The sequence below is a fragment of the Amblyraja radiata genome, chromosome 10 (assembly GCF_010909765.2).
Source record: "Amblyraja radiata isolate CabotCenter1 chromosome 10, sAmbRad1.1.pri, whole genome shotgun sequence".
Lineage (NCBI taxonomy): Eukaryota > Metazoa > Chordata > Chondrichthyes > Rajiformes > Rajidae > Amblyraja > Amblyraja radiata.
Window position 1 is genome coordinate 50374425 of NC_045965.1, and position 23051 is coordinate 50397475.

The 23051-nt window shown below is 40.3% G+C and overlaps 1 protein-coding gene across 3 annotated transcripts in view; it reads right to left on the bottom strand.

The window, feature by feature from the left end:
* Nucleotides 1-1362: 1362 nt before the first annotated feature.
* The window catches only part of kdm4a (lysine demethylase 4A), a 76715-nt gene continuing 55026 nt past the window's right edge, over nt 1363-23051 (bottom strand). For all 3 annotated transcript variants that reach the window (XM_033028817.1, XM_033028816.1, XM_033028815.1), the window contains exons 17-22: nt 19665-19773; nt 14903-15091; nt 9600-9770; nt 8539-8658; nt 5922-6014; nt 1363-4544 (exon numbers count right to left, since the gene is read on the bottom strand). In XM_033028817.1, the coding sequence (XP_032884708.1) occupies nt 4404-4544; nt 5922-6014; nt 8539-8658; nt 9600-9770; nt 14903-15091; nt 19665-19773 (823 nt within the window). In that variant the 3' untranslated portion in view covers nt 1363-4403. The remainder of the gene's footprint in view (nt 4545-5921; nt 6015-8538; nt 8659-9599; nt 9771-14902; nt 15092-19664; nt 19774-23051) is intronic.

A 23051-nucleotide genomic window follows, 5' to 3' on the forward strand; every position in this document is an offset into this window, starting at 1 on the left:
AACAAAATGCACGCTACAGTGAAACTCTGATAATGTGATTTCCTATTGCCATGAACTACAATGGCTCAGCCTCTGGCTCAGCTGGTTTTATTCTGCACATTGGGTCCCTGGTTCCCACACTTCATTTAAACTGACTGAGTTCACTGGCAAATTATACTCTTGCATAAATGTGCATACTCTTACATAAACCTACAAACGCACACATCTTTGGGGTACTCATTCCAATATCACTTAAAGAACCGCAGAGCCATTTGGAAAACCAGGTACAAAATAAAAAAGGAAAGACAAAATGATCAATAAATTGGTCAAGAGATAGATTTTTAGGACAATTGTTAAGTATAACCATTTATTTGTATATAGTAACTTTGTGGTTTTATATTGGTGTGCATTTTCAGCAGAGATTGGGATATTTACTTTGAAATTGTATAATCCTAAAGACCATATGTAGTTGGAATGTCAAACATTTGTATTGTCAGAAACCTGTCAAACAATGACCAGTTTTCTATTACATCAGGGTCCAAACTTGCACAAATAAAACTACTAAACAATGTTTGGCAGGGGTGCAATGCTCAGTTCTTAGGCTCCATTCACAATAAAGAGTGTTTACCCTAATGCTAGAGTTAATTTACAACCTGTACTTTAACTAGGATATATGAAAATATTTTAAGCCTCCAATTCAATCAATGCCAAAAAGAGAATGAACTTCACCAGATGGCCATAATTAGAATCATTTTAATAGGCGCAACCATCCACTGTGCCCCAAGAACAAAAGTGCGTATAGCATCTCAACCACTTTGTTGGACATGACCGTCTGTTAAAATGGCATTGACAATGCAAACATTTAGCTGTGCTCAGATGTCTTAACTTGGAAAAAATATTTTCAAGATAATTTCTCAGCTGCGAAACAGTATAATATCACAAGGATGTATTGTGCTATGTATAAAAGATGTCTGTTCTGTCTTAATAACAATGCCCATTAAGCATGCTGAAAAGTTAATGTTTGGGAAATCTCTCAAGGACATAGAGCTGTTTATATTCTTCTTGTATCCTTCCTAACAACAAGGCTGCTGAAGATGTCATTGAATACTTTTAACCATAAGCGCTTTTGATTCCTTGTAAACTCGGTTCTGGTTTCCACACAGGAACCACCTATTGAATACGAAGACTATTACTTTCATTAGGTCAGAAGACGCAGTGTCGATTATAGAATTCTAAGTCATCCTTCCCTTGCTCTTTGCCCCTAATGTGGAAATTACATACTTACTAATCCTAGTGAGGCCAAGATTAATAAGCAACAGCAGTAAACTGAAAAGTTCACCTTCAGACCTTCATAGATTTATGGTAATTGAAACAAAAAAAAAATCAAAGACAAAAAAGACATTTATTGACTGTAAATCATTTCAATGTGTTCTTATTTTCCTAAACAATCACAGCAAGCCATTTAAACTTCATGTTTGCTTAAACTAATACAGTCATTTTTATAGATCAATACAATCAATTACTGTACAGACTCCTGAGATGGTTGTAGTGTAGACTGTAGGTCCCTCAGATGAAGAACAAAGATTTAAAGAAATGTTCAATTATTTTAGTGAGGGGCAAGATGCCATGAGATTTTAGGTGGATATAATTTTCCCTCTGGGAGGTGGTAATATTTAACAATTTAATAATATTTTCCTGTTAAACAATAGCACATATCATAAAAAGGATTTGAAAACTGGATGAAAAATGTACCCACCTCTTTCAACAATGCTATAAAGGGTTATTTTGTTGATTTGTTCTCACAGTTCTATGCAACATTTTCACCATCACTCGGAGAATAAATAGATGGCAATCATTTAAAAAAGGTTCACAGATAGAATGTCTAATTGAGAAATATAGTTGATTTTTCCATTCCATCTAAATTAATTGATGACACGGCTCAGTATCATAGACAGTATTTGGAGATTGCAAAACAAATGACAACATTCTGGAGAAAAAAAAATCATAGTTACAAAAAGAAAATCAAACCCATTTAAATTAACGCTATTTATTATTGGAATATGACTGGGATAGAATTAAACATTGCTCAATTTTCACATCAGATATTAGATTCTGCCCCTTAAAGTAATTGGTACACACAAAACTGCTCCAAAAAAGTGGGAGTCAATGAGCATGTTTCAAACATAAATGAGGCTAATAAATACATCAGAAAGGAGAATTAAATATGTTGCGTTGTCTGTTTTCCAATAGAGCCTAAAGGGAATGAACTCAATGTCCTTAAAATGACAATTAACAGGTTATACAAGACCGAAATCCTCTACAGAATGAAACATACATATAGCATTAAAGATAGAGCTCTGATGGATCAAACAGTCTGCAAACATTCTTAACTACAGAACAGGTCTTGAACACACAGCATAGCCAAGCATAATTTCTTTGAAGAAAAATAGAAAATAATAGCATGAACATTTATTAAACATTCTTTTTTGTAAAATGACCAATTGGATTACAAATATGAAGTTTTATTAACATGCATTTTCCAGTTCCAACCAATCACGAATAACCCATTACAAATGCCAATAAATTGTTAGGGTGCCTGGAACTTTGATACATTTGAAACTATAAACTAAACTCTCACTGATGGAATTAGAATTCCAAACCTATAAACACATTGAAAAATTTGAAACAAGATTCTCAAATTTAAAAAAAGTGCATCAACAAAGGTGCTCTGAAAAAGAAAATGTTCATTACATAAATGGCTGTCATTTCAAAACATTTCCATTGAAGCATTTCATGAGGCTGGATCTGGGACTAATAATTTTTAGAAGAATTAAAAAATTTAAAAAAACAGGAAATCAAGTGAAATTGCTCCATGAACACTATACTGAAATTGAAAAGTAAATAGCTTGAATGGCTATTTTCTAAAACTGGTCTCTAAGGAGGATAGAATGGAATCAACACTTCCTAACTGCTGGAAACAACTGAAATTACCATTAATATCTCCTCAATTACAAGTTATCAGAAACAAAGGTTTTCTAACTAAAAAAAACAGCTTGGCTTCTTATTACTGCATCGTTTTCCATCAGGAAGGCAAGAGTGTTTCAGGATACATTCATCAACATAAACACCATCATTTAATTATAGTTTCCTTTTACAGTTAAATTCAACCTTTAAAATTCAGATAGCTAGTTTTACTATTTTATGTTATCACAACAGCAGATGGTATTAATATAACTTCATAAATATGCTGAACCCAAAAATAAATGGTCTGTTGCATCAGTTGTTTCAGTTTTTGGACACCAATTTGGATTACGCAACCAATCTTGCCCACATTTAAAAGTCTACTCGTCTTAACAAAGATTTGCAACTTGTGTGCATTGCCCAACAACAGTTCCGACAGTCTACACCAAACCAACAAAACAAATCAAGAACATTTTACAATGCAATCAAGTATGAATATTCCAATAAAAGTTAATAATTGAATAAACAAATATAATTTGTAGTACAGATTAAAACTGCACAGGAGTCCAGATCACAAGTGTTCACATAATATGAACAATACCTTTACAAATTCATGAAATGGATGGGATTTGAGATATGTGAGAATATAACCAGTTTGTTTTGAAAATACACATTGGCCTTCTAAAATTAAGTTGCTACTTTTATCAATACTTTCCCATTCAAGGACTCAATTTTCTATTTACTGCCATGGTGAACACTGAAATAAACTGCAACATTTAAGAGGAAAATATTTTCTTTAAAAAAAGTGTCTAATCACCAGTCAACCTGTTGCTTCAGGCTTCCCTATAAATACACAAGAGTTTTAACTCAAGCACCAATCACGACCCTAGTTTTGGGCTAAATGTAGTCAAATCGTATTCACATCTTCTAGAACTCATCATAGTTTGCAGAGGGGGTTGGTTACATGGCTATGGTGAAACAACTATGCATCAGCCTTACTGTACATGTGTATCAGAAACTAGGTAAGCAATAAGTTCCATTTGATAATCAATATGGATGTGAACAAAATTAAGCACAGTTATCTGCAATATTAAAAGGTAAATGTTTTTTCTCTTCCTGACCATTGATATTTTACCCAAAGACATTCTTCATAGATCCACTCTTCGCCCCCCCTGAAACCTCAAATAAAGACATTTCTTGATCCAGATTAGTCCGCACCATACAATGCAGGAGTCCGAAGCAAGACCAAAGAATGTGCAGAGACAGCTTTGATGAAATCCCAGGATATTTGATGCTCATGTTCCAAGCAAGTGCTGTTATTGAGACTGTTCATTGGTGCAGAGTGGCCTTTTGCCAGAGAAATTAGAACTCAGCTGCATTCACATATCTACAATACAACCATGTGTGAAAACCAAATTTGTCCCAATTGATTTTCATAGATGAAGTTCTGAACAATTTCTGAATTACTCCATAATTGTACGGTAAAGAGATGGCTCAACATAATCTCCACGATACCTGGAGTTCAAAACTCGTTGTCGTTTTGATACATGAGCAACCTCTTCTTCTGCAAATATTCCAGTGAATCGCATGTCTGATGCCACAGACTGAAAGACAAATGATGACTATTTTTAATACATTAAATGTTTTGACAACACTCTACAGGCATAGGATATATTGCACTGAAAGTCTAAATGAGAGCTAAAATGACAAACAGCTCAGTTTGGAAATTTTCTATTTACATATAATAACTAGAATGATTAGTAGCTGACATGATGCCCCAACAAAGTAGTGGACAGTAAATCCTTAACTTTCAGAGCTTTGCAAATTTGTAGCCAATATCCACAAGTACAGTATTTCTGGTGAGGCTGCCGCATGGCTGTAGCAGTTCTTCTTATTGTGCTACAGGCAGAATTTAGCATCACCCCGTGCTCCCATCTGCTACCTCCCACACACTCCGCTGCCTTCCCTAGGATGGCCTAATTACATGTTTAAACCAGTGGTTCCTCTCCTAATGAGGCTGGGACTATCCCATTGTTGAAGAAACAGTTAGACTGGTACATGGATAGGACAGGTTTGGAGGGATATGGACCAAGCGCAGGCAAGTGGGACTAGTGTAGCTGGGACATAGTTGGCTGGTGTGGGTGAGTCGGGCCGAAGGGCCTTTTTCCAAACTATATCACTCTCTGACTTTCTCTCTATGGCTCTAATGAGGAAATCATTTCATTTAAGGCATTTAAGCCTCCAGATAAAGGTAGCAAAAAACCCTGATATTCCACTGTCACTGGAATATATGTCCTGCTCACACCCTGGATGAGTGCCTCTGCATTGTGTTCATGTGATCTGCCACTTCTAGAGGATTGAGGGCAAATTGCCTAGCAAATTAAATTCTCAATTCACTTTGCAAATGCTGCCTTTGGAGCATTTCCCACTAGCTCTGGGCAATCAAAATATTTGCCAGAACTTGTTGCAAATATTATCTACCGTGAAACTTAAGGATTTACTGTATTAGAGTTGTAAATGTACTGAATACATTTCCAATTTTGTAAAATTAGTGTTTCAAAATGAAGTGACAACAACATCAACCACATTAGTACATATCACAAATAGTTCCATTTGATATGTTTAAGGATCCAGCTATTTTAAGACAGTGGATAATGCCACGTAGTCTTCATTTAAGTTTAAAAAAAAAGACATACAAAAAAACGAACTGGGTCATGTAGCCAACACTAGTGAGAGCTTCAAAGCTCTGCACAGCAACATTCTGAAGCCTCAGATTGGGTTGCTTCTTTCCCCAACATAATGCATTGTTTGCACGGACCACAAGTCTGCAGGTGAGGAAGGGAAGGAGACACAGTCTGACAAAAACACCAAAAACATGGAATCACATTAAGCTGTAACCCGCCCATCAACACATTAGGCTGTGACCCAAAAGAATAACTCCCGAAATAGCACATTGCATCATTGAATTAATAAATACTTACCAGCCTGGACTTGACTTTCTTGGGAAGTTCTTCATTTAGAGTGTACACATCCTCCCTTTTCACCATGAGTTGAGAAGCATCTTCAAATTCCACCTGAAGAGACAAGCAAAGCACAATAAAAATCAGAAAATGTAATTGGAATCTCAGACCCTGGAAGGATAAGATTGATAAAAAATAATTTAGCAGACTTTTGAAAGTTTTGTGAGCCATGCATCTGCATTATCGCACTCTTTATTTTCTCTTCACCCCTCTCTTGTTCGACAGAAGATACAAAAGCACCAAACCATGCACCACATGATTCAAGAACAGCATATTCCCCGTTCTTTCAGACTTTCCATATGCCAAGGATGAATTCCCTATCTATTTTGTTGCAGCTCTTGTACTGTTATTTCATCTGCTTTTTCTGTGGCGGTAACAGCAAATTCTGCACTCGGTTTATATTTTGCTCCATCTGGTGTACACATGTATGGTATGATTTGGCTGGATAGCACACAAAGTAAAGTTTTACATTATACTAGACCAAGTGAGGACCCGTTGGGTTATTTTAAAATCCGCACGCACGGATACCCTCAGTCACTCCCTCCCTCCATAACCCCTCCCTACCCCCTCCTTTCCCTCTATCCCCTTTCCCCCTCTCCCCACTCCTCCCCCTATCTCACCCCCCCCCCCCCACAATGAAAATCACAATTTTTTAAAAATGAAAACCGCCCCCCCCCCCCCCCACAATGAAACCGCAATTTAAAAAATTGAATTCTTTATGAATATCACGTTTTTTCTTTAAAAAAACCCTCAAAATAATGTTGGCTGTTAATGAAAAAAGAGGAATATGATTAAAACTGATTTTTTTTTTAAATCGCGATTTTTTAATGTAAATGAGATTCGGGATCCCATTGTGACGTCATTGTGAAGCGATGACGGGCAGGGGAAGTGGAAAAGTGCTGAAAAGTGTTTTTTGTAAAGTTAAAAATGTCAATAACTTGTAAAATATAACATCAATCCGAACAAAGCTTGACTCTTTTACATCCCAGGACAATGGTGAGTAAGGAGGGCCAAAAATTGTAGCGCTATCGTACACCAATTTGGCGGAGCGTTGGGCCCGGCTCCCTCAATGCAATAATTCACCGCTCACCCGTTCCCCAACGTAACCCGTTTCCCCAACACAATATTCCACCACTCAACCATAGCCTTGACGGGTGGCCTGATCCCCCAACACATCCCGTTCCCCAATGTAAGATTCCACCACTACCCTGCCTACCCCAGCACTTCCAATTCAAATTCCACATCCCCTGGCCCCTCCCCCTCCCATTCAATTACTTGCTGCCAGGACCACGACTAAGTGTTCTCTGATGGCAACATTGTTGCAAATGTCGGGTGGAGGACTGTGAGATCCCATCATGACGCCTTAGCTCCAACTACCAGCACTGAAGCGTTGAAGTGATTATCAAAGTGGATTTAGTCAACTTAAAAATGTGATAAATTGTGAAATAAAATCAATCTGAATGAAACTTGATACAAACAACCACAGGTCAATGGTAAGGTGGTGCAAACATTTTGCGCTATTGTGTCCCGTTTGGGCGTTGTACCTTGAGATCGCATGCACGCAGACAGACAGACATCCAAACAAGACGAGTTTTGGTAATATACGAGACCAAGTGGGACCCGTTGGGCCCCATTCCCCCAACGCAATAATCCACCACTCACCCGTTCCCCCAACGCAACCCATTTCCACCACTCACCCGTTCCCCCAACGTAACCGATTCCCCAAAGCAACATTCCACCACTCACCCATAGCCCCTACAGGAGGCCTGGTCCCCCAACGCAACCCGTTCCCCAACGCAAGATCCCACCACTCCCCTGCCTCCCCAACACTGGACTTTAAAAAAATATTCCAATTGCACTTCCCCTGCCTTCCCCAGCACATCCATTTCCACTTCCCCTGGCCCCTCCCCCTTCAGTTCAATCACTTGCTGCCAGGACCACAACGAAGTGTTCCATGATGGCAACATTGTTGCAAATGTCGGGTTGTGGACTGAGATCCCATTATGACGTCATAGCTGCAACTGCCAGCACTGAAGTGTTGAAGTGATTATCAAAGTGGATTTAGTAAACTTAAAAATGTGATAACTTGTGAAATATAACATTAATCTGAACGAAACTGGATACAAACAACCACAGGTCAATGGTGAGTAAGGTGGTGCACATTTTTTTGCGCTATTGTGTACCATTTTGGCGTAGTTCCTTGAGGTCGCATGCACGCAGACGTCCAAACAAGACGAGAGCCGTAGTAATATATAGATGGATATCGGTACATGTGACATTAATAAACAAATATCAAGGGCCAATAGATAAACTATTGAAAATGTTAGAATGAAATCTTATTCAACATGGTTAAGATTTTGAAATAATCAATTGCTCCAAAGTTAACACCAAGAGAAAATCTTACAGCATGTTTGGCATGTTTATGGTGCAGTGCAGGAAAAAACTTTCAATGCAATGGACTGATGTTAAGCAATCAATCAAGATATTTCTGCTACTGATACCTACACAAACAACTACCTGCGTGAAGTATCAAACTGAGTTTTGCTATTAAAGCAATTTACTTTACATTGTTTCGTACCTGGTAGAGCTGTATAACATGTGATGCGACAAATTGGGCTCCATACACTAGTCCATCAGTCCATGTGACTTGAACCACCTCTCCTTCCACAGGGGGCCCCAAACGAAGACAGTCATGACTCTAAAAAAATTAGCAGTAATTGAGAGTCAATGATTTATATTCTTAAGAAATTCAATGTTCATCCTTGGAAGAATCTGACCACATAACAGATTCCAAATAGTCATAGTATGCAACACTGAAAGTAATGCAATTAATGCAAGACATCCACTGAGAAAACAAAGAACATATTTCAAAATATTAAGGAAACAAATGAAAATATGTATTTATTTATGCCTTTCAAAGACTACAAGTGTATCAATGTGTACACTTTTATCCATGTTATCTGTTATCTTCGATCATCAGCTGACCAACGACTTGAACGAGTTCTACTGCAGGTTCGATAGACACTCCCCCCAATCACCACAGCGCATCGTTCGATCAGCTGAGAAGGTTGTTGGCTGCAACCTTACCTCCATCGACGAACTGTACACAAGGGCCAGGAAGCGAGCGGGTAAGATCATCTCTGACCCCTCTCACCCTGGCCACAAACTCTTTGAAGCACTTCCCTCTGGAAGGCGACTCCGGACGGTCAAAGCCGCCACAGCCAAACATAAAAACAGCTTTTTTCCACGAGCAGTGGCTCTACTCAATAACCAAAAGTCTGTTGCCACCTTTTGCTCTGGTATTTTATTTAATTCTTCGCATATTTAAATTATAATGTTTTATTTTTAATTGCCTATTTTTAACTGCCTATTGTATATCGTGTTGTTACTTGCGAGCAAAGCACCAAGGCAAATTCCTTGTATGTTTCCAGACTTGGCTAATAAAATGTATTCAATTCAATCTTATACAATTATCCTAGGACCAAATCGCCTTAAAAAGAAAACATTAATGTCCTGCTCAGGCAAGTTTTCAATAAACTGTGCGAGATTGCTTAATGACCATCACTACCTTATGTTGGATGCTAGGTCACACTGTCTCAGTCAAAAGCTATTTTACGAAGTAATATAACCACAACCTACCACAATGTCCACTGGATACAAGTTGTCACTGAAGGAACCATCATCAAAATTTACTTCATAGAAGGTTTCTTTACTCAATCCAACCACCTCACATTGATAAAAGCGCCCATTCTTGTGTTTGGAGATAACCTTCTGACCAACTTCAATCTCATTCAAAGCTGATTTAGAGCACTGTGGAAAAATTAAGAAAATCTTTTAAGGATTCCATTGATTGCAACTACTCAGGAAGTGATGACAGATAGCATTTGTGAAAGGATTCTTGTTGATACTGATCAGATAACAGGTCAAAATTATTAGCAACTGCCATGACTTAGTCCCTTTATACCAGCTTTCCTTGAAGCTGCAGTCATGGAACAAGGTTTTTGGGCACTGTGAAAAGGAGATTGAACAGGTTTGATAAAGAAATAATTGGGAGGATGAGTTTGAAAAAAGGACTTACTTAAATGTCAAAATTACATACAGGATGAAATGAGGAAGTAAGAGAAAGTATAATACTGCAGTAAGAGAAAGTATAATGAACAAAGAGGACTGCAGATGTTTAAAATCTCAAACATTTTTAATGAAATAAGATTCCATGGGTTAATTTTTAATGGTTCAGTAATGACAGAACTCATCTTTCTTTTGTATGTAATGATAATTAAAGAGTAAATCACAATGTAGCAAGTTTTGTTAAAGAAAGGCAAGGCAAATCAATCAATCAATCAATCAATCAATCAATCAACCTTTATTGTCATCTTGCAAAGTGTACAGTGCAAAATGAGAAGACGTTTCCCAGGGAATACCGGAGCATCGCACATGAAACTTAAAACATTTCACACATAATAACAGTAAAAACAATCCAGTCCCTGATGAAACAGTATAAATAGTAGGTAAAACAGCAACATTAAAATACAGTACAAAAAAAAATCATTAAAATGTCCAGGGCAGCTGATTTGAGTGGCCAGTGCCAGAGTTATTAAAATGTTAGTGCAAAGCCGCAGAATCAGGTGGCTGTGAGTACAGAGTGACTGTTTAGCAGCCTCAGCCTGTGGCAGGAAGCTGTTTAGCAGTCTGGTAGTCCGGGCTTTGATGCTACGGTATCTCTTGCCTGATGGCAGGAGATCCAGGTGTGTGTGGAGGGGGTGCAATTTGTCCTTAGCTAATCTCAGAGCTTTTTTCAGACAGCGGCTCTGGAACAGTTCTTGTTCACAAAAAATACAGTTTTTAAAGCAAATGGAAGTAGATCAGTGAATCTCAAAAAGCAACCTCCTCCGTAATCATAGCTGAAGGAGTGCTACACTTTAGTTGAAGGTAACCAATGCACAGTATTAATTTTTCTTTCTCGACACTTTGCTTGACCTATGAGCATTTCCTATTTTCTGATCACAATTAACTGCTCCTTTGTTTGTTCGCTGAAGTTCATGGAGTTAATTTAAATGGGTAAGCAAATCCCACACTTTGATTATTTATCTACAAGTATTTCACTGCTTCATAAGTTATTTTTTGATAGCAATGTAGTTAATAGTGAAATATTTGGCCAAAATCTGCCAAATTCTGAAAATGGTCAAACAGCATTTAAATTATGGTTAAATGATTGTTTTTTTTCCAGTAAGAATGATCTTCCTTCAATGATATTGAAAAGAGTAACGTATAAGAATGTTTTCTATTGACAATTCAATACGATAATTACTCTACAAAACATTTGAAGTTTTCGCTCTGAGGTTCATGTAGAGAAGGACTTGAAGGCTGGTGTATATGATGATAAACTAATCTGAATTTAAGTGATGACAAATATTTAGTGTCACAATGCCCACTGGTCTTTGCAAACAATTTGTTCGAAATGCACATAAATACAGAGAAGGAAATGGAGAACAAAAATAAAATCTGGTATAAAAATGGTCTATTGGTACTTAACCATCTACAAATTTAGTCTCTAGAATTGTCTGAAGGAAACAGTTTGAATGTTTTTTTTCTTTGCTTTCAAAGCATATTTAAGTTTTCATTACATATCTATATCTATCTATCTATCTATCTATCTATCTATCTATCTATCTATCTATCTATCTATCTATCTATCTATCTATCTATCTATCTATCTATCTATCTATCTATCTATCTATCTATCTATCTATCTATCTATCTATCTATCTATCTATCTATCTATCTCACAAAATGGATGCCATAGTTTTGCAAATAAGTACAAAACAAGCAGTAATCAAATAAGACAATACCATACTTCCAAAAGACAATGACAAGTGTGATGGGAACATTTGCAGATGATACAGAGAAGTAATTAATTTTATCTTATTCTGAAAAAGTATGAAATGCCACAATTTAAGGACCACATACATAAATCTCAAAAATGGCTGGATAAATTTAGAAAAAACCCATTGCCAGAACATTGGAATCTTTGCCTTTATTTATATAAAGGAAAACTACAAAACAATGGTGATTTTCTATAATTAATAGTTTAACCTCAGCTGAAGCATTTTGGTCAAGTTAGGACCATAGTTCAGGAAGCATTTAAAAACTTGGAGAAGGCGAAGGTAGAGAAGCCTCAGTAGAGTCAAACCAGGATGGTGAATGTCCTACTACTTTCACTGCCGTCCAGCTTAGCTTCACTGTTTGTATCCACTTGTGATCACCTTTTCCATGGCCAACAATTGTGGGCTCCACCTTTCCTTGATTACTGTTGCTCGATTTGATTTGTTCTTTTCATACCTTTCATTAATTTGTTCTTTGTGCCTTATCATACCTCGAGTTTCCCTCTCCCGACTCTCAGTCTGAAGAAGGCAGGCACGTGCCGTGTGTAATTACACAGGGTAGGCAGTCAGTCGGCTTTTAAAAAACTTAAACCGCGCATGCGCAGATTGTTCTCCTCTCCGTAAGCCGTCAGTCGACTTTTATAAAGTAATTTGTCTTCAAAAGCTATATCTCTTAATAAAGTACTGTATTTCCTGGCAATGAAGACGCACCCCAATTTTGAGTCGCTAAATTTTGAAAAAACGCTGGCGGTACATAGAATTTCTCACGCTCAAACAAAAAGTAACAATTCAATATTCCCCTTGCTTCCAAATCACCTCCACTCTGAATTACTGAATGGGTGGGGAGTGGAGGGTGACTGCCGGTGGAGAGATGGTGGGAAAAACGGGAGCACAGGGACAAGTTGAATCAGTTGTGATCTTATTGAATGACAATATTAGTTCAAGGGACCAATTGGGGGGAGAGTTCCTTTCACAGTGAGGGGACCAGCTCAAGAATGGGTCAGGGGCGATGGATAACAGGACAGCAGGCGGTGGAGCTTACTCCTGTGTCAGCGCGATCAAGGGACCAATTGAGGTTATTCGTGCTGAGGAGGGGCTAGCGATGAGCGAGTTGCTGGCATGATTCCCGACCCCCTCCTTCTCAACGCTCCTATCCTCCCGCAACTTTAGCCCTGGCCAAACTCCCCACACGCTGTGAAACTCTCCACCAGCGGCGCTGTCCTTTTACTGCCGCCTCCCATCAGCTGCCAGCAATGGGGGATAGATTTGGCTATCCCTTAGTACAGCAACATCATTCTCGATGTTGCTGTACTGAAGGATAGCCAAGTCGATCTTTCTTGGCTATCAACCTAACAGTCGTCCTCCAAGACGCAGGTAAATTTTCGTGCCTTATTTTTGGGGAAAAAATAGCGTCTTCATTGCCAGGAAATATGGTATTTAAAACATATAGCTCAAAGAAATTTACTTACCACATTATTTGTACACAAACTCCATTCTTCTCTCTTTGTTTCTTAAGATAATACCAATCCATGTTTGAAAAACCCGCATGTGCAGTAGGCTGCTACGCAGCACATGCATGCAGTCCACGGTGCATAGGCAGAATTTCAGCTGCCTTCAGCTCCCCTTGCCATTGATGACTTGAAGCAGCGTTGACGCATGTGAGCTGCACATACTTTCGTGTATTACAAGTACTGCGGATGAAAGGCATGGGAGAATTATGCCCACCTAAGAGATCGATCTCAGGTAGGCATAATTCTCCCGTGCCTTTACTATTTATATTTAATAATTACCATTTTATAATTTTAGTCATGGTAGGCACTGCTGGAAGAAGGGTCCTGACCCAAAACATCACCTATTCCTTTTCTCCAGAGATGCTGTCTAACCCACTGAGTTACTCCAGCATTTTGTGACCATCTTTGGGGGAACTTTAGTCATGTGGAGACATGAAGAAGATCCTTTTCCTTGGAGCAGAGAAGATTAAACTATTTGACTAATGTTCTCATGAATATTCTTAAATTAATTGGGTGTAGAGAAATTACTTTCAGAGGCAGAAAAAATTGGCAAGCCAATGCCAGAGGTTTAAGGCAATTGATAAATGGTATTTTTTTTAAAGAGTTTAAAAAAAAACTGGAATACAGTCAGAAAGGCTGAAGGATATAATTTCAAGAGTATCATTAAGAGAATTAGTTAAATATACTATGATGGCAGAGAAAAAGTCAGCATATTTACGATGGAGTAGTCAGCTTTTAACATCATCCTTGCACAATTGAATTCAATGGTTTAAGCAGAATCATTGCAACTTGCAACAAGCAAGCCCATCAAGGCTTTGCAGCTGTAGTTTACTCTGAGGTTTTCATGACAGAGTACTAATATTAGATTTTCAGGAAAGACTATTTAAAAACTTTATTTACTCGATGGTTCTCTGAATGCTTTCAAAAGAGTTAGACAGAGCTCTTAAGATAACGAAGTCAGGGGATTATGGGGAGAAACCAGGAACAGGATACTTATTGTGGGTGATCAGCCATGATCACATTGAATGGCGGTGCTGGCGCGGGGGACCAAATGGCCTACTCCTGCACCTAATGTCTATTGTCATTTGTAATGTTGTATACACGCTATCAAAAACCATACAAGCCAAGGAGACTGCTATCAATTGCTTCATTTATTGTTTGATACTTGTAGATGGACGAAACAAAAACAATCTCAATTTTACAAAAAGTATTTCTAATCTGCAATTAATTGCCAACACTAATATACCACCAAGAATGTCTATTAGCAATGATACCCATGTCAACAAGAACACAGTTTGCCTGTAACAGCAATTAGTAAAAGTTACAAACAATTTGCTGGAGGAACTCAGTAGATCGTGTAGCATCTGTGGGACGGAAAAGGTGATATTTCGGATCAAATCTTTGCATCCTATCCCCTTCCCACAGATGCTGGTCGACCTGATGATCTTTTTAGCAGATTATTTATTGCTCCAGTATCAGCAGTCTTATGTCTCGTTAGTAAAAGTTAATTCATTTTACAAGGAATATGGAGGAAGTGTTAAAAACCTACCTCTCCTTGGATGGGAGTCTTGTGCCTACAGCAGGTGATGAAGACTACAAATGGCCAGTCATCGGGTTGCATGATGACTCCCGTAGCATGGGCGCAGGTCACATGAAAAGACGTGGGGCAACGGCCATGGGAGCACTGAATACAGCAACCACCGGACTTCTTCATTCTCTTCTTACAGTAGAAGCATTTCTGTAAGTGGCCAAAATGTCATCACTGATATAGCACAAGCAATTTTAATTAGAGTACAATGATTGAGGCACATGAGACATCAACGATACAATGCAAACTGTAGTCTGTGGGAAGGGGATAGGATGCAGAGATTTGACCCGAAAAGTGATTTATTTTTTGTCACCTAACCCAGACATGCAGTAAAGACTGCCATTTATCTGGCTGAGCCCAAATTATATTCAAGCAGTAATAAAAAAAAGCAAAAATTATTGCCAACAAAAAACTGTCTAATCGCTTCGGCTTGACACGATTTTATCATTACAGTGTTAGAGATTGTTAGACATGGGACATTCTTCACACATGATGTGGATAGCAGGCATCCATATAAGTTGAGAACCAGTCGTCAAAAAACCTATTCCAATGGAAACTAATCAGTAACCAATTTTGAAATTAAATAACAGATCTGTCTAGAGCATGGTATACTGCCCAACTGCAGGAGGCTGCTCAAGAGATATGGTTTGTAAACTGACATGACCACGAGACATTTTTGTATACTTCAGCCAAATGCAAGACAATTGAATTCAATGGTTTAAGCAGAATCATTGCAACTTGCAACAAGCAAGCCCATCAAGGCTTTGCAGCTGTAGTTTACTCTGAGGTTTTCATGACAGAGTACTAATATTAGATTTTCTATTATTAGATGCAGGCTTTATTAACTGACCTACATCTAAATAGACATCAGTTACCATCAGTTAAGTTATTTTGCACCTGTATGCCAGAGATCAAGGAAGGTTCCAAGACCCAACAGATTCTTACACGTCACATCAAACATGGCATATTTGTTCACCAATTAATAAATGGTACATTTGTATATCCAGACAGTCAGCCCTCAACACTGATTTTGGGTGTCTGGGTTTTCTGTCCGAAGAAGCTTTTAGGCAATCGTGTGAATTACTTGGGTCCAGAAAAGATATTTGGACATTCAGAGGTGTAGTGCTTCCACACCTCAAAAAAAAATCCTGAAATTGAATCCCAAATTTCCTGGAATTTGATGGTATTTCCTGAAATTTTCAAAAATGCTTCCTGCATGCTATTTGTTGTTGCTTTCTTTTCACGAGCACACGTTAACAAATTTAAAATTTAAATTTCTTTATTTATATAGCACATTTTTAGTCAACTTGCATTGACCCCAAAGTGCTTCACATAATTACATTCACACACACAGGCAAAGGTGGGTGAAGTGTCTTGCCCAAGGACACACACAGGCAAAGGTGGGTGAAGTGTCTTGCCCAAGGACACAACGACAGTATGCACTCCAAGCGGGATTCGAACCAGCTACCTTCCGGTTGCCAGCCGAACACTTAGCCCATTGTGCCATCTGTCGTCCAGCAACAGTAATTAAACTCAGACAATGAACACAGTAGCCTCTAATTAGCCTCAAACTAAACTACTGGGTTGTGACAGCTCCCTCTCTCTCCCCTCCCCCCCTCTCTCTCTCTATCCCCCATCTCTCCCCTCTCCCGCTCCCTCCCTCCCTCCCTTTCTTTTCCTTTCCCTCTCTCTCCCCCTCCCCCTCCCTCTATCTCTCTCTCTCCTTTCACCTCCCCCTCTCTATCCCCCCCTCCCCCTCTCTCTCCTTTCACCTCCCCCTCTCTATCCCCCCCTCCCCCTCTCTCTCTCCCCTCCCTCCCTCGCAGCATTAGAGGGCCCCCCCGGCAGGGGCCTGGCCGGAGCAGCGGGCATTGCCTTTTTTTCCCTCCAAAGGGGGCTGGATTGGACCCCTTCGCGGAAAGTTTGACACCCCTCATATAAAACAAGCGTGGACCCGTTGGGTCCAACTCCCCCTCCCCCAATGCAATATTCCACAGCCGCACTCACCCGTACACGAGGCAATGTAGTGAAAATGGTGATCTGATTCCGCCCAGGCCCACTGCGGACACGTGGGGAGACGGCGTCATTTTGCGTCCCTGCCGCATTAGCGGCGCCATTTTAAATTGTGACGCAACTGAAGGGCCTCCCCCAACCGTGCAGGCGCGGATGGTCAAAATATACTTTTTTTCCCCAAAGCATCCCGCGGGCCGGATGCGGACATTTTCCGAAATTATTTTATTTCCCAAAAATTACCCGAAGACAACCAGAATTTCCCGAATTTCGGGTAATTTCCTTCAAAGTGGAAACACTGCAGATGTGCCTTGGCAGTTATTGTGCTTCTACGGTAAATATGTACTTCAATATTCTTCATTTGATGGCACTAGCATCGTTGAAGTGAACTACGTAATTGTAACTATGGGTAGTTCTGCTGAAACCCAATAGTTGCGTTTCTAAGAAACCCTACAATATAGAAAATCATGTTGTGGACATGAAACTGAACTGCAAAAGACTATATTATTATTTGTTATTTGCACTATAATTGTTATTTATTGAACGTTTTCTTTTTTTCCCCCATTATATAAAATGTTTACATATTCACATATTCTGTTGTGCTGCAGCAAGTAAGAATTTCATTGTCCCATCCGGGACATATGACAATAAAACACTCTTGACTTGTGTGAATAAGGGAAAGGGTGTTAGGGGTGAAAAAGGTTTCGTATTTGGAATAATAAAGCTTCTTCCCCAGCAATTATTTCAAAAAAAGTATATCTTTAATTACTCTAAAGTTTATTTTTGGTTCTGCAAACTAAAGATACTGAAAGTTGTAAGTTACATTGTTTCATAGTGTATCATTGCACAAGTAACAATAGAAACCAATGCTTGTCAATTTCAATGCTTTTAAAGAGACAATGATGTCTCTTTATTGTGAACAAGTTAACTTTATTGAAATTATTTTCAATCACCTGCTGTTATCTTTGACCTTAAAGAGAATCAAACTCACTAAACTTTGAGTTTGGAAAGATTCCACCAAGAATGTATTCAAGAAGTGAGACTTACGAGAATAATTCAGGGGATGATTGGTTTAACATGTTATTATTATACCGTACATAACGGCCCTGGACTTGTGCACACTGTTAGATGGATGAAGAGGGATCTCATTGAAACTTACCAAATAGTGAAAGGTGTAGGAAGGTGAAGAAGGGTCACCTATTTATTTTCCCCAGAGATGATGTCTGACCCAGAGTTACGCCAGGTTTTTGTGTCTACCAAATAGTGAAAGGCCTTTATAAAGTGGATGTGAAGAGGATTTCCACTAGTGGGAGAGTCCAAGACCAGAAGGCACAGCCTCAGTATAAAAGGATGTACCTTTGGAAAAGAGATGAGGAGGCCAAGTCATTGGGTATTTTTAAAGAGGAGATTGACAAGTTCTTGATTTCTAAGGGTGTCAAAAGTACGGGGAGAAGACAGGAGAATGGGGTTGCATGGGAAAGGTAGACCAGTCATATTGAACGGTGGAGTAGACTCGATGGGCCGAATGGCCTAATTCTGCTCCTATGGTTTATGAACCTATGAAGAGAATGCCCACTCGCCGTGATAAATAGACCATTCATATATAACAGCTTCAGTCTCCCTACGGCTTGATAACAGTCATATGAGAATCATCGCCTATTAATAGTTATCCAAGGTCACCATTGTCCAGAAGCTGAAATGAACCAACATTAAACACAATGGTGTAAGAACTGGTCAGAAGTTTAGTATCCCATTTGCAAAGTGATTTCCCTTCCAACTCCTTGAAAGCTTTACCACGTATACAAGACACAAATCAACGTTGTGATGGAATGCTCACCACAGAAGTGGAACTCCATCTATAATAAAGCAGCTAGCTTGACTGGCACCCCATTCATCACTATTGGTTCACTCACACCTGTACCAGTATTGTTAAGCTGCACTGCCATCTACAAAATGCACAAAGCAATTTATCAAGGCTTTTCCTAACTGCTGTTCCTAATCCTCAATCTCAGCCAATAAGGGCGTGCAGGACAATAGATGGATTGAATCCCATTCAAATCATATACTATTTTGACTTGAAATGCATTTTTAAAGGTGCTTCAGAATAATAAAGCAACACTCCCAGAACCCATTCCCACCAACACATGTGAATAACTTCAACATAGAGCTGCAGAGGTTCAAAGGACTCAGTACTACCTGCATAATTTGAAATGGCAAAAAAGAATACTGGTCTTCAAGAGATACCAACATCCCGAGAATGATTTGGGGCAGAAAAAAAATGCATGGCTCAATAATTCAATAAAGAGCATCCTCAAAATTGAAAATAGCATTTGCACAGCAAGTCAAGTCAAGAGAATAAATTACCATTCAAAATGCCCGTGGAAAATGAGTTGAGAAAATCAACATGGGTACTCAATTATAACTATGCCACAAAATCAAATTCATCTATTTCCTGCAAAAGAGGTTGTTGGCAATGTACTCATGCACTTGGAAGAGGCCACGGTTTTATTCTATTTGTCCAGGAGAGCTTTGAATGTCCACAAAGCTGAAAATGATCACTGGAGGTTAGGTAGGTAGGGATGACATTTCACCGATGGTGGCATGCAAATTAGAATTTACTTGCCTGGAGTAGGTGACGAAAAATAGACAATGCCAGAGACAATAGTGACTAATGCATCTGTAACAAGTGACATTTGCATCACGTAATTCATACCAGCTTCCAGCGAAGTGGTGGTATTGGGCTGACATCCACAGGGCGTCGTTCTGCAACGTCCACAAACCGTACCTCCAGCACTGCAACAGCACACATTAGGTGAACCCACCTATACAAAAAAAGTATATTTAATGGATAAATCTAATAACTGAACTGCCTTTATTCAAGCTGCTTAAAAATATTCCTAAAAGTTCTTAAAACGTATATTAACATACTTATACGTTCATGGCCAGAATTTTCATCTTGGCCAGGAACCTTTCACAGGATTATTTATATCCAACCTTGGTTCCCAAATAACCCCTTGCTCAGCTTAGTAAAGACTTATCATTCTGAGCATGCGCCGAACTGAGAGGCAGCAAGTCCTTGTAGCTGCGAGTCTTGTTTAGTGTTTTAGTGTGTTTTGTGCGTTGGTTGTTGTTGTTGTGTAGTATTTTACACAGTATGCGTAGAGTAGCGTATAGGAGGGATGAACTCCTTATGCGGCGACGGACAGCTTACGGAATAAAACACCCTATTCCGTCTGAGCTGAAGACGCCGTTCCGTGGTTGCCGTGCCGGTGCCAGGCTAAGGGCGTGGAGGTATAACAAGCCGTTTCTGCCATCGATCCTTATGGGGAAATTCAACTCATTCCCTAACAAGTGTGAGGAGCTGGAGGCCCTCATGAAGAACCAGCGGGTCTACCGTGAGTGCAGTCTCATGTGTTTTACCGAGACGTGGCTGATGGACAACATCCCAGACTCCTGTGTGGATCTACCCGGCTTCACTACGGTACGAGCTAGATAGAGACCCGAAGGCGAGTGGAAAGATCAAAGGTGGGGGTCTTGCTCTGCTGGTGAACAATAGATGGTGTAATCCAGGTCACATAACTGTGAAAGATAAGATCTGTTGTCAGGATATTGAGGTCCTGGCGGTTGGATTGAGACCTTATTATGTACCGAGGGAGTTCTCCCACATCGTCGTCATTATTGTTTATATTCCTCCTCGAGCGGAGCCTGTAGTCGTATGTGACGTCATCCAAGAGACTGTCGCGAGATGACAGACCCGACACCCGGACGTACTCTTTGCCATATCAGGGGACTTCGATCATGTGAACATTGCCCCCACTTGTCGGGCTTCTCTCAGTATGTTGACTGTCCCACAAGGCACAATAAGACACTGGACTTGTGCTATGTCAATGTCAAGGAGGCCTACAGTGTTTTAGCCGTTCCACCGCTTGGCAAATCAGATCACAACCTGGTTTACCTAAGGCCTTCTTACAAACCCTGTGTACTGAGACAGCCTACAACCACCAGTGGACACCAGAAAGTGGACACCAGAGGCCAGTGAATCACTGAGGGCCTGCTTTCAATGCACAGACTGGGACGTACTGATGGAGCCACAGGAATTCAACAGCAGTATGGACATCGACAGGATGGCTGGATGCATAACGGACTATATCAACTTCTGTAGAGATGTTGTTGTGTCAGTAAGAACTGTTTGTTGCTTTCCCAACAACAAACCTTGGATTACAAGCAACATCAAGAGCCTCCTAAACAAGAAAAAGGAGACTTTCAAGGTTGGTGACCGGGAAAAGATCAAGAGGGTACAGCATGACCTGAAAAGGTGCTTGAAGCAGGCAAAAGGGGACTATAAACGGAAGCTGGTGAGGAAACTGCAGCACAACAGCATTGTTCTTCGACTTTTCAAGTGCGCTCAACACCATCCAACCCCTGATTTTGAAAGACAAGCTTGAGAAGATAGGGGTGGATTCCACCTTTATCTCCTGTATATACAACTACCTGACAGGTCGACCACAGTTTGTTAAGCTGGAGGACTGTGTTTCCGGGACAGTGGTGTGCAATGTTGGAGCCCCACAGGGAACGGTTTTGGCCCCGTTCCTCTTCACCCTGTATACTGCAGACTTCAAATATAAGTCTGACACATGCCACATACAGAAATATTCAGATGCACAGTGATTGTGGCATGTGTGAGGAACGGACATGAGGAGGAATACAGGGACTTGACCAGTGCTTTCTGTGTCTGGAGTAAAGAGAACTGTCTCATCCTGAATACAACCAAGACCAAAGAGATGGTTGTCAAAAGGGAACTGCAGATGCTGGAATATCGAAGGTACACAAAATTGCTGGGGAAACTCAGCGGGTGCAGCAGCATCTATGGAGCGAAGGAAATAGGCGACGTTTCGGGCCGAAACCCTTCTTCAAACTGATGGGGGGTGGGGGGGGGGGAGAAAGAAGGAAAAGGGGAGGAGGAGGAGGAGGAGCCCGAGGGCGGGCGGATGGGAGGGTGGGAGGAGACAGCTAGAGGGTTAAGGAAGGGGAGGAGACAGCAAGGGCTAGCAAAATTGGGAGAATTCAATGTTAATGCCATACGGACGCAAGGTCCCCAGACGGAATATGAGGTGCTGTTCCTCCAATTTCCGCTGTTGCTCACTCTGGCAATGGAGGAGACCCAGGACAGAGAGGTCGGATTGGGAATGGGAGGGGGAGTTGAAGTGCTCGGGTGCATTCCTTACTAACAGAGCAACCCCACCCCCTCTGCCCACCTGTCTGTCTTTTCGATAGGACGTACACCCTGAATATTCAGTTCCCAGCCCTGGTCCTCTTGCAGCCATGTCTCTGTAATTCCCACAACATCATACTTGCCAATTTCTAACTGAGCCTCAAGCTCAGCCTAATTGATGGAGTCAGGGGCTACAGAGCAAAGGCAGGAGAAGGGTTTGAGAGGGAAAGATAGATTAACTATTATTGAATGGGAGCATAGACTTGATGCGCCAAATGGCCTAATTCTGCTCCTAGAACTTCCTACAAGGCAAGATCAAGTGGCAGCTCAGCCCAAGTGTGAGGCATCAAACCTGGACAAGCACAATGCGTTCAGTGTACGGTTCGATTGAGAGAACACGGATGTGCCTTCTCCGACCCCCATAGCATTACAATTGCAGTCACTCAGGCCAACATCAGAAGATCCTAAAGGATGGTGAATCCTCGGAAAGCATCTGGACCAGATGGTGCATCTGGTCGTGTTCGCAAAACCTGTGCAGACCAACTGGCTGGATTTTTGTGTGGACATCTTCAAGCTCACATTACTGAGGTTTTAACCTGCTTTAAAAGGGCATCAATAATTCTGGTTCCCAAGAAAAGTAAGATGATATGCTTCAATGACTACCACCCGTCAGCACTAACGTCCGTGGTGATGAAGTGCTTTGAGGGATTTATTATGCCGCATATCAACTCCTACCTCAATAAGAACCTGGACCCACTACAATTTACCAACCATCACTACAGATCAACGCGGGATGCGATCTCGCTGGTTCCTCACTCTGCAGTGGACCACTTGGACAATAAAAACATATGCCAGAATGTTGTTCATGGATTCCAGCTCTGCATTCAA